The 13,492-nt window shown below is 41.4% G+C and overlaps 1 protein-coding gene across 2 annotated transcripts in view; it reads right to left on the bottom strand.

Moving 5' to 3' along the window:
• The window catches only part of chchd6a (coiled-coil-helix-coiled-coil-helix domain containing 6a), a 74,698-nt gene that overhangs the window by 21,617 nt on the left and 39,589 nt on the right, over positions 1-13,492 (bottom strand). For both annotated transcript variants that reach the window (XM_026200135.1, XM_026200136.1), the window contains one exon: positions 10,928-11,063. In XM_026200135.1, coding sequence (XP_026055920.1) covers positions 10,928-11,063 — 136 coding nt within the window. The remainder of the gene's footprint in view (positions 1-10,927; positions 11,064-13,492) is intronic.

Raw genomic sequence — 13,492 nt, 5'->3', positions numbered from 1 at the left:
TCTGGGCCTTCCGGCACGACTCCCCATCGCTGCACCACTGCGGGTATGTCGACTGTCCCTTTGGTGCCACTTGTACGGTATCTGGGAGCGTGGCTTGCGCTGCCCAACCCGTCACGCTGGCTCATCCGGACGGTTCGACTCGGCTATGCGATTCAATTCGCCTGGCGACCCCCAAAGTTCAATGGCGTGCTCGAGACTTCGGTGGCAGTCCAGGACGCCCCTGTCTTGCGCGAGGAGATTGCTGTCCTCCTGGCGAAGGATGCAATCGAGCCGGTCCCTCCAGCCGAGATGAGGACGGGGTTTTACAGCCCTTACTTCATCGTGCCCAAGAAGAGCGGTGGCCTTCGACCTATCCTGGATCTGCGAGTCTTGAATCGGGCCCTACACAAGCTCCCGTTCAGGATGTTGACGCAGAAACGCATTATCAAATGCGTTCAGCCCCAGGACTGGTTTGCAGCGATCGACCTGAAAGACGCGTACTTTCATGTCTCTATCCTCCCTCGTCACAGACCGTTCCTGCGCTTTGCTTTCGAGGGTCAGGCATGGCAGTACAAGGTCCTCCCCTTCGGGCTCTCCCTGTCCCCCCGTGTCTTCACGAAGGTCGCGGAGGGCGCCCTTGCCCCACTTTGGGAAGTGGGCATCAGGATCCTCAACTATCTCGACGACTGGCTCATTATGGCCCGGTCCCGAGAAGAGTTGTGCGATCACAGGGACTTCGTGCTTCGGCACCTCAGTCAGTTGGGGCTTCAGGTCAACCGAGAGAAGAGCAAGCTCTCCCCTGTGCAGAGAATCTCTTATCTCGGTATGGAGTTAGACTCGGTGAGTATGACGGCACGTCTCACCAGCGAGCGTGCCCACTCAGTGCTGAACTGCCTGAGTTCCTTCAGAGGCAGGACAGTGGTACCGCTGAAACACTTTCAGAGGCTCCTGGGGCATATGGCATCCGCAGCCGCAGTCACGCCGCTCGGGTTGCTTCATATGAGACCACTTCAGCACTGGTTACACTCCCGAGTCCCGAGATGGGCATGGCGCCGCGGTACACATCGTGTCACCATCACACTGATGTGTCGCCGCCTATTCAGTCCTTGGTCGGACCTTGCCTTTCTACGGGCCGGTGTGCCCTTAGAACAAGTGTCCCGGCACGTTGTTGTCACAACAGATGCCTCCAACTCGGGCTGGGGCGCGACATGCAACGGGCAGGCAGCCTCAGGGTCCTGGACAGGACCTCGACTGCTTTGGCACATCAACTGCCTGGAGTTGCTGGCAGTGCATCTAGCTTTGCGACGGTTTCGTCCGCTAGTGCTGGACAAGCACGTGTTGGTCCGCACGGACAACACTGCGGCTGTTTCGTACATCAACCGACAAGGCGGGTTACGATCACGCCGCATGTCTCAACTCGCCCGTCATCTCCTCCTCTGGAGTCAGACATGGCTCAAGTCGCTGCGCGCTGTCCACATCCCGGGGGAGCTCAATCGTGCAGCCGACGCGCTCTCACGACAGCTCACTTTCCCCGGGGAATGGCGACTCCATCCCCAGACGGTCCAGCTGATTTGGAGTCGATTCGGGGAAGCCCAGGTAGACCTGTTTGCTTCCCACGAGTCCTCCCACTGCCAGCTGTACTATTCCCTGTCCCAGGCCCCCCTGGGCACAGATGCACTGGCACACAGCTGGCCTCGGGCTTTACGCAAGTATGCGTTTCCCCCAGTGAGCCTGCTCGCACAGACACTGTGCAAGGTCAGGGAGGACGAGGAACAGGTCCTGTTGGTTGCGCCTTACTGGCCCACCCGGACCTGGTTTTCGGAACTCATGCTCCTCGTGACAGCCCCTCCCTGGCGCATCCCCCTGAGGAGAGACCTTCTCTCTCAGGGGCTTGGCACCATTTGGCACCCGCGTCCAGATCTCTGGAACCTCCACGTGTGGCTTCTAGACGGGACGCGGCAGACCTCAGTGATCTGCCCCCAGCGGGGGTAGACACTATCACTCAGGCTAGAGCCCCTTCTACGAGGCAGGCCTATGCTCTGAAGTGGAGTCTGTTCACGAATTGGTGTTCTTCTCACCGAGAAGACCCCCGGAGATGCCCGATCAGAGTCATGCTTTCTTTCCTGCAAGGTAGGCTGGAGCGTGGGCTGTCACCCTCCACCCTGAAGGTGTATGTGGCTGCCATTGCAGCACATCACGATGCAGTGGACGGCCGGTCCCTGGGGAGGCATGACCTGATCGTTAGGTTCCTGAGGGGTGCCAGAAGGTTACATCCTTCTAGGACACCCCTGATTCCCTCCTGGGACCTCTCTATTGTCCTGGCGGGACTTCAGAGGGGTCCCTTTGAGCCGCTGGATTCGGTTGAGCTGAAGTTCCTGTCTCTCAAGACAGCGCTCCTGATCGCGCTCACTTCCATCAAGAGGGTCGGGGACCTCCAAGCATTTTCGGTAAGTGAAGAGTGCCTTGTGTTCGGGCCGGCCTACTCTCACGTTGTCCTGAGACCCCGGCCTGGATACGTGCCCAAGGTTCCCACCACTCCCTTCCGAGACCAGGTGGTGAACCTGCAAGCGCTGCCCCTGGAGGAGGCAGATCCAGCCTTGTCGTTGCTGTGTCCCGTAAGAGCGCTTCGCATATACGTGGACCGCACCCAGAGCTTCAGAAGCTCTGAGCAGCTCCTGGTCTGCTTTGGAGGTCAGCAGAAGGGGAAGGCTGTCTCTAAGCAGAGGTTGGCCCACTGGATAGTGGACGCCATCGCCTTGGCTTACCATTCCCAAGGCGAGCCGTGCCCCCTGGGGGTGAGGGCCCACTCCACACGGAGTGTGGCCTCCTCCTATGCGTTGGCGCACGGCGCCTCTCTGGCAGACGTTTGTCGAGCTGCGGGCTGGGCGACACCTAACACCTTTGCGAGGTTTTACAACCTCCGTGTAGAGCCAGTTTCCTCCCGTGTGTTGGGTAACAGGTAATTGGCGGGAAGGGCTGGCTGGGTGTCTCGCTTGCTCCGCCATTCCCCCTAACACGGGGATGTGAGCGCCTTCTTCTCCCAGTAGAGTTCCCCGGTTGGCGTACCCTGGTCGAGCATCCTCCAGCACCCTCGGCGTCAGACTTGGCGGAGCAGTCTGTCGCCAGGCCCAGTACTGGCGTTAGCATGCCCGGAGCCGGTCAGCCCCTGTACTGGGCTAGGTGTCCATATGGCTGGGTTCCCTACGGGTAATCCCATATGTGTTTTCTTCCACGGTAAGGTTTCCCTTTTGGCAAACCCGTGTCTTCCCTTGACAGATCGCTCTGTCAGTCTCTTCTGGCAGCCGTTCCATCCCTGCTCCAAGGTAGGACCTGCCTCAGAGACCCTTTCCATATGTAGTACTGCCCCCTGGGTCAGTCCATATCGGTATATCCACATGTCACCTCCCTACGGGTAGGATGTGGTCTCCGTAGCGGCCTTTCCTAGGCTCGCTTCCCCATTGTCTTGCCAGCTGAAAGAACAAATAGGGAAGATTTGAAGCAATCTTTCACTGAAGGTTAAAATCCCTTCCATTTATTTTATGTGGGCGGAACAGCAGCATGGCCTTCTCCAGCAGCGATGTACTCACCCTTTGGCCCCTTCGGTACCAAGGTCAGTGAATTTGCGCTGGGGCTTTGGGAAGGTTACGACCTTAAGCGTAGCTTTTGTGGCACGCCAAGGCTTGTCAACAATTGCAGCGCCTCAGGGTTGTGACGAGGTTCAGGTTATGGCGTTTTCCATAGGACCCCATTTGTCGGTCGACATAACTCGTAGTGACCGACAGATAGGGAACGTCTCGGTTACGTACGTAACCCTCGTTCCCTGATGGAGGGAACGGAGACGTTATGTCCCCATGCCACAACCTTGAACCATTCGCTGTTGCCGGGACATGTTCTCGGCTCCTCAGCGTAAAACCTAATGAGTGGATGCACCTGTCACCCTATTTATACCCGCTGACACGGGGAGTGGCTCAGGTGTGTTAATCCACTTGCCAATTTCATTGGCGTTTTCTCTTAAAATCAGAGATGATTGGCCTCCCAAGTGAGACCCCATTTGTCGGTCGACATAACGTCTCCGTTCCCTCCATCAGGGAACGAGGGTTACGTACGTAACCGAGACGTTTCTCACTAACCATGCATAAATGTTGTTTTCTCAAAAACATAATCAGGTACATAATTGCTATTTACATATTATTGTAGCCCAGTTTGTACTGAATATAGTGTTTTCAGGCTTTAGCCATGTATATGTTTATAAGCAACTGTAAAAAAAAAAAAAAATAAATAAAAAAAAAATCACAAAAGTCAGGGCATGTCAAAACTTCTCAAGGCCCCCAAGACCCCTTTAGACCCCGTTCAGCTCACCTGCTATTTCTTTTTCATGCAGATATTTTTTATGTATAGTTTTACAAAACTGAAGTCAAATCATTCTGTTTTTGCTTCAAATTTCGAAATTATACAATCTAATTAAAAACTGCTCATGTTGCATGTATGAAGCCTTTTTTTTGGATCATATTTAAAATGCTATTTATTCTTGTTATTAAATTTATGTTTTAATAATATCCATAATAATTATCATAATAATTAATTATTACTATTATTATTACTATTAAGTATAATATTTTATTAACAGCAGCAGTAATAGTAGTAATAATAGTAGAATTAGTAGTAATAATAATAATAATAATAATAATGGTAGCACTTTATTTTACAGTCCTGTTAGTGCAACCATAATAATACATATAATTATCATATAACTGCTGTTTTTACATGTAATTATTTTAGTATAATATTATAACTTAATATAAATATTTTTATTATCAGTCATTTAAATATTAGTGGTTTATATCTTATTATAATTATTATTAAATATTATGAGTTATATAACAACAACAATAATTGAAAAACATAACCTTCAAATTGTATTAAGGCAAGCTGTATTATGGTTTGGGTTAGAGTTAGAGTTGGGTGGGAAGTCGTGGCCTAATGGTTAGAGGGTTGGACTCCCAATCGAAGGGTTGTGGGTTCTAGTCTCGGGCCGGACGGAATTGTGGGTGGGGGGAGTGCATGAACAGCTCTCTCTTCACCTTCAATACCACGACTTAGGTGCCCTTGAGCAAGGCATCGAACCCCCAACTGCTCCCCGGGCGCCGCAGCATAAATGGCTGCCCACTGCTCCGGGTGTGTGTGTTCACTGCTCTGTGTGTGTGCATTTCTGATGGGTTAAATGCAGAGCACAAATTCTGAGTATGGGTCACCATACTTGGCTGAAGTTAGTTAGTTTGTAATAAATTACAATTTGGAAAAAATTATAGAGTTCTAGGGTAGAAGTCTAAAATAATAAGTCTCTAGAAGTCCCGATCAAGAGTTAACTACTCACATTAGAATAATTTAAACTATGCTGCAGCAGCAACAATCATTGAGCAGAGCACCCCGCAGTCTCTCACACTCCTCTACCTATATTCACTGTATTTATAATATCTCAGAGGTCATATGAACATTGATGTAATTCTATATGTGGGCAGGCACTCTGAAACATCTGTTACAAGAGCATGCACTGGCCTGAACTGTCATATACACTTCAACACACACACACACACACACACACATGGGGGCATTAGCCCTTGAGCCTGCAGTGATGCTGATGGCAGAGCTGGGGCTTTGGGGGCAAATTAAGTGCTGGGAGAAACAGCATTAAAAGTTTTGGGCAGCCTCTCAAAAAGTTCAGCCTTGACACAACAGCCCCTGCCGCCCCACAGCATCAATCCAGCACCAGACACGCAGGGCTAACTAGCCTATTCCCTTCTCCCACTCTCCTTCTCTTCCCTTCCATCGTTGTTTTTTTTTTTATCCCTTCTATATCTCCTCCCCTCCATCTCTCCTTCAGCAGTCGTTCACGAGCATCTCTCTCTCTCTCTCTTCTTCCTTTCCTCTGTGCAAGGTAGCTCAAAACAATCAATCACCATCAAAGTCGTGTGTCTAGCCCTGTCCGTAAATGAGCGGAAGATCCCGGAGCAGGCTGGAGCGTGTAGGATGGAGGAATCAGCCAATCTTGGAGTCATTATCCCAGACAATGCCCAGGGAAGCGTAGGTGCCCCCTCAGACGGAGTACACGGGGTTCACTCCCGGCACAAATGGATCGCTCGGCACTCACTCCATTTCTCCGTCTCCCTTCATTCCAGGGCATGCAGCCTTCCCAAAGTGAAGTGTGTCAAGCGCAAGAGAGAGTTTCTCTAATAAGGGCTTCTATAGCTTCAAACAGCTGTATGGGAACTGCTATGATGAGAAGATTTGGCTTTGATCTATGCTTGAACTTGGGATGAGCAAAACTACATACTTACAAAATTGACTAGTTGGTGTGTTGCCTGGAAATCTAGTCGGCTAATCAGTCGTCGCTAATCACATTTGGCATTTTTAAGCACTGGAAAATTAGGCTGGTTCATTACCACTTAATATAGGAAAAACATTATATTTAAATTAAATAAGAAGTAGAAGAACAAAAACAATTAGGTTGAATTTAAAATCACGATTAAAAGTGATAATTGTTTACTTTGAACATTTGGATATATTATACCCAAACATTTTATATTTAGCTATAACTTTTTAAATTATTTTCAAAGAAGTAGTTTTAATCTTGTTGTTAAATTAGTTTTAATAATAATAATAATCATAATAATAATAATAATAAAATCATTATTACTATTAAGTATAATACTTTATTATTATACATTCAATTATTTTTTTTTAATAAATGTTATATAAATATGATTATTATTAGTACTAATTTAAACACTAGCAGTTCATATTTTATTTTAGTTATTATTAAGTCTTAAAGCACTGAAAAAATTAGGCTGATTCATTACCACTAAGTATAAGAAATATATACATTTGAACACATATCTATTTTATACGTAGCTATAACTTGTTTTCTTACATTTAAAACTTAAAAACAGTAGCTCTACGACCAGGGAGATGTCTTAGATCTTCTTTTAATGAATTGCTTAAAAGAGCTAGATATAAAACAAAAGGAGAACATTTGCAGTGAGGGCTCCAAAACTATGGAATAGTTTGCCAGTGGATATTAGTTCAACTCAATGCGTGTCTGGTTTTTTTTTTGTTTAGTTTTTTTATTTAAATTGAAAACATACCTGTATAGATGTGCTTCTAATATTTTGTGATTTGTTTTTTGTTGCGGTGTATTTTGGGTTTGATATTTTTTGCTTTATCATATATTGTGTATAGCTCTTTATAAATGTATCTTTAATGACTGTGTTTTTATATTGTGTTAATCACATTGTGCGTTGTAGCTTTAAAAGTGCCATATAAATAAAATGTTACTTGCGTTCAAAAGATTGGGGTAAGCAATTTCTGTTTTTTATTTTATTATTTACATGTCTTGATCAAAAGTACATTAAAACACTAATAATGTGAAAATAAATAAAAATTACAAAAATGAAAATTGTTTTATGCTTCATATATATTTATTTAATAATTTATTCCTAAAATGACAAAGCCAAATTTTTAGCAGGCACATGATCCTTCAGAAATCATTCTAGAATTATTTAATTCTGAATATATTAATCTACACACACAAATTTATACATGTATTATTCTTATTAATTTTATTACTATTGTACTGCATTTTACAAGAATCTGCATTTTCCAGGATTCTCTGATAAATATGTTCAAAAGAACCGTATTTATTTTGAATCTTTTGTAAAATTCTAAAGTCTATACTGTCAATTTAACCTGTTAACTATCACCTCGTCCCCCTTGTGGGACGCCTACATTTACTTCACTATATTACAATCAAAACTAATCTAATCTTGACAAACTATATATGGTTGGAAAGGTCAAAGACTCCCAAATATATATTTTACCAATGTTTTTTTTAAAAACAAGAGTGCACCCTCAAAAATCTAAATTATAACTGGAGTTTTGACCTTTGTTTAAAAAAAAAAGAGACTGTTGCCTTTTTCTCTATCACATTTTAGAAATCATCAGAAATTATATATCGACTGAAAACTTAAAATCTCAAAATTCATCCTTTAAAACCCATTTTAAAATCAGACATTGTATTACCATGAAAATGGTACATCAATATCATGTTACAAAATATTTTCATTCATGAATTATACAAATTTAAGTTTGGATTGTGCACTACAAAGTCAATGTTCAAAAATGTGAGTGACAGTTAAGGGGTTAAAGAACAAGAATCTCTAAGTCTGACCCCAAGCTCATTAAACTTATATGTAAATAGGTTTCCTTGTACTAAACCCATATTTAGTCAAAATCATTGTTCAATTGCTGGAGTCTAATTAAACGCAGCTCAATTATAACAAGGTTGACTGTGTTATATTTCACACCTCTAGCAAGCAACGTCTGTTCTATAATACTGACAGGTAACAAGTGCTGTGCTAAAAAAATATATTATCTAGAGGTGACTCACCTCAGCAAATGTTACTTATAGTATAATCTGACATTCTGTCATTTAACTCAATTATTCACCCAAAAAAAGAGAAACCTCTCATCACATACTCACCTCATGTTATTAATAACCTGTTGTAGTTTGCATTTTCTGTTAACATAAGATAAGATGATATATTATGTTTTTATACATAGAATGCCATAATAAGATTCCAAAGCTTTTTGTAAGAAAAGACTGAATTTAAGTAATTAAAATCACTGACATTTTTTTTTATAGAAATTAATAAAGTCATGCAGGTAACAGGTTTGAAGCATGAAGGTGAAGAAAATAATTTCCAATTTTGGTCAATGGCTCACTTCCTTAACCTCACACTTTTTTATGGTCAATTTTGAGGTCATGTTCAACCAATTTTTTTTAACACTTTTTTTTTTTTTTTTTTTTTTACACTTGCCTCTGGTCCACAAAGTGAACAAATATCCTGAGGCTTTGTGCACATAAGAGAACGATGTTCGATTAGCCAAACGAATACCATTGATCTGGATTTTGTGTTTACCACCTCCTGCTTTTGTAGTAACAGCTATTCCCTGCTTATGTGAAAAGTTGGACAAAGACGCAGCATGAAACTGCACACACACAAAATTGCTTGATCAAACTGCACTGAAAACCCTTTTATGAACATTCTCAATTCAGAAAGACTCAAGGCGAGAACAAAAACAAAAAACTGGCCAAACATCAAGGACGTTTTCAACTCGTATTGAGTACCAGTGCTGCTAAGTAATAGCAATTAAACAGAGTCGACACTTGCATTCAACAGTTACAATACAGCACGGGTGAGTGGAGGTGAGGGGAATGAGGAAGTGAGAGCGATAACCTGCCGGCAGCAGCACCCCGCACACCAGATCCACATCCTGGTACTGCGAGCCGTTGCCATAGCAGTGATTATCACACACTCCTTGAGTGCAGTGTGTACAAGTGAGCCAGCATCCCATCCACACACACACACACTTTCTTTCTTCCTCTCTCCCTCTTTCCTTGCGACTGTGGGTGTGATGGAGTGGAGCCATTATTCTGCTGTTGCCTGGCTACAACTGAACTTTAAAAGTAAAACTCCAGGAGAATTAACACCTTGTTAAGGACACCTTTACCTACAGCGATGCAGCAAGGGCGCGCAGACCGACAGGAAACAATGCAGTGACTGTAAAGTCTGAGAAAAGACTGATGACGTGAACCCAGGTTTTTATTTTTAATAGTTCACCCATGACATCACTGACTCACCCGGATGCCTTCAGTCCAAACCAGTATGGTTTTATTCTACTGTAGAACACACACAAATGAAGGATGTGAAAATCAAGATACTTTAAAGAATATTTGGGTCCAATGAAAAACAATATTTTCCAAAATATCTTGTGTGTTCCACAGAAGAAAAAACATTACAGTTATTATGATTTTATTATACAGTTATTATGCACATTTTGTTGAACTGTACCTTTAAGTTCCAATATTATGTTAATCAATGTTTCTGTGTCAGTAACAATGAAAATTTTCCAGTCTCTCTTTCTGATCTTTAGGAGGCGTTCACCTGACAGCGATTTTTAACAAAATAACTAGAAAGTGAGTCACTTTCCACGAGGTTTGAGGCGACATGAGCTACAGACCACTGGCGAGAGATTAACTCTATGCAAATGTAGCACAATTCAGTGTGAATGCCAATGGCCATTTACATTTTTATTTATGCATTTGGCAGACGCGTTTATACAAAGTGACTTGCAGTGCATTCAAGGGATAAATTTCATCAGTTTTTGTGTCCCAAATGAATTACATCCATGATCTTGGTGTTTCTAGTACCATGATCTACCAATAGGGCTTCAGGAATGCCTATTACCAATGGAAACTTTTTTATGTTACTGTATAAACCGTAATTAATATTCATTAATAATATTCAAATTCAACTTTTTTTTTCCATTAGAGCACACAAACTCTCAATAGTTTATGTAAACACATCATAGTAATTTTGATGAAATTAACACCAAAAATTTAAAAACTAAACTTAAGGTAAAAGCATTCAAATAATTATGAACATTCATATTTAAAATTGATCTGTTAAGCATACATTTTTAAAAAACACTATAATAGTATTTTTTCCTTATTAGATTTATTTTATTAGTATACTTGCATTATATTTTTTATTTATTAACTTTAAGTTCAACTAAAAATAGACAAACATTATAATACTTAATAGATCATTAGTAAAAATGGATTCAAATAATTGTGAATATAATGAACATTATAAGTAATTATAAAGCATGTTAGTGCTATATTTATATTTTTTATTATTATTTCATATTATACGTTTTTTTATATTTTCTCATTTTAAATCATTTTTCAAGTCTATTTGACAAGTATGTTGAACTGACATTTTGACATTACAGAATGTAAAATTAATTTTGACTGCGCCCCTAAGAGTTTAACTAAGGTTACAAACGCTGCTACACAAAAACATTACTCCTAAATCTCATGGTTTCTTACCTTCTTAGCTGCATTGATGCACTGCATGTACTCTTTGGCCAGATCTGAGCACTGAAGCGTCTGCTCACGGTTCTCTCTATAACAGTTCAGGATCTGAGCTTGCAGGTTTGAACACACCGGCTCCACGTTACGTGGCCTGTGAAAAAGGTCAAAGGTCAGCGAGAGGGAACCATGCAGGCAGTGTTCATCTAAATTCATCTAACTGCAAAAGCAGAGGGATATTGTTGTACACATGCAGTGATAATAAATATTTTATATGAAGTGCAACCAACAGACTCTGTAAAATACATTTCCTTTCCTCCCTCCCTCCCACCCCTCCCCCAATTCCGTTCTTCCTGTGGATAGTTTAGTAGAATGAATGAATACGGGGAGACAGGTTAAACTGAATTACCGGCAGAGTGGATATTCATTAATAACACCAGTGTCAAGAGTGGCAGTGACTAGAACAACTATGATAAATAACCCAGCGAGTGGGAAGGAAGTGGAGGGGGTGAAAAGACCCAACAAACTCCCCGGTACATCTGTACAGTAGACCCTGCAGGCAAAAAAGAGCTGCAAATAACCTGTCATTCATCCTCACTTCAGACAAATACTTCACTCAAACTAATAACGCAAATCCGAATGACCATTGTTGAAATGCCTGTTTAAATGATGGTTATTGACTCAGATAATGAATGTGCTGAGATCTGTGCAAGAAATTTGTACTAAAAGCCAAGAACGAGTGTTTATAGAGCAATATAACAATCATGCTAATCATCTTCAGAGTCAATTTGAAAGCTAAAGAATTGTCAGGTTTTTTTTTCTTTAATGCAAGTTTGGGTTTGGATACTGCACAAAAAGGTTTAATAAAGAGATTTATCCATCTAGCTAATCAAGCTGGTTGTCAAGTTAACAAAATATCGACTAACTAGTTCTCAAATCAAACTTATAATGCACAAAATAAGACTGCAGGACACACTGTATAACTGATTATTACAATTACTGAATCAGATCATGTAATAAAAAATTAATAAAAAGTAATAATTTTTATAATTTATTAAAAAAGTAAAAATGTTAGATTTATATAGTCAAACAGCCAAATTTACAATAGTTTTAACAATGCCACACCAAACTTATAGCATGCAATCATTCTGCTTTTGTTAAATGTTAAATGACTGTCTCTGAAAAAGTATATTCTGTACATATTCTAAACCAATAATACAAAACGATCTACAAAAATATTTTTTTTTAAGTATTTATTTGCACAATTACCTTTACTAAAAAGCATAATCTTAAACAATTAAGCAAACAAACAAACAAAAAACGATTAGCTTTCATTTTCATTATTTCTATTACCCAATCAAGTTATTTATACAACAGGTCAAATACCTCTAATAATATATGTTGCATTCAAATACAAACATACCTAAAGCAATACCAATAAATTTAAAGGTACTTCGGCTTCACACCACAAAAAAAATGTATTGACTACTGATGGCTTGACTAATAAAATGGATAATGTTTGTGGTACTGTGGTACTCAAGTACTGTATCTTTGTTCAAAACATATCCTAAACCAACAAAACGCGGCTTTATAGTGCAATTTATCCAATCAAACTAATAACTTTTGCCGTCAAGCTGGCGAAAGCTTGGCTAGTCAGGTGTCATGTCGAATATCACTGGACTGATTAAGCTAAGTGAATCCATGCATCCACCTCCAGCTTCACCGCAACTGCCGCTTTCAGACGATCGCCTGACATCCTGCTTAATTGAAAGGCGATTTAAAGGCTCAATCTGGCTTAGGTTTCACTTGCAAGTTCAATTAAATCATCAAGAATTGCCATCATTCTGACGCAGAGTACAGATAAGCCAATCCGTCGATCCCTTTTCAAGCAGGGTTGTGCGTCTTATCGTCATTTGGGAAAACCAGACATGGCCGAAAGAGAAGGGCGAAGGAAATAAACCTCCATCAATAGCACATCTGCAACATGTTAGAGGGCCGCCATTTATCAGATCCTGTATTTTTTTTATCACCCGCCTAAACCGTTTTTTTTGTTTTAATTACCCCGTGAAAGGAAGAACAACTACTGTAGTCACATTCTTTGCTCTGGCAGATAAGAAACTCTCCTTTAATTTAAAATAAACTGCCTTCATCAGGAATGGCAAAGGCTTCTGATAGAGCAGAGGGTTTTATTAAAGCAGTCTGAAGCAGAAAATTGGCTTGCTCAAACCCGGGCTGAACTGAATTGTACCAAATTGAAGGTGAGGTCTTTAATAAAAATATTAGCTGAGCTGCTTACGAACTGCTTTGCTTTGAAGAGCACAAGCCGTGCCTGTTTAAGGGACGCTCATTTCCTCATTTCACATCTGTAAATAAATAACACCGTGCTTAAAGATTAAATGCTAATTACCAGAATTTTGTCTATTATTATTAATCTCCTTAACGAAGCAGAGTGCTACAGAACAAAGTGCGACTTCAGAAACCTTTCCGAGGCGGAAACGCACAAAGCGCAATTCAAAAATATGGAAATGAAATGCAAAGAAAAAACCAACTACAAAAGATTAAATTAGCTTAAAACACATTCTG

Source organism: Carassius auratus, chromosome 23, assembly GCF_003368295.1.
Source record: "Carassius auratus strain Wakin chromosome 23, ASM336829v1, whole genome shotgun sequence".
In the NCBI taxonomy this organism is placed as follows: domain Eukaryota; kingdom Metazoa; phylum Chordata; class Actinopteri; order Cypriniformes; family Cyprinidae; genus Carassius; species Carassius auratus.
This window is presented reverse-complemented; position numbering and strand designations above follow the sequence as displayed.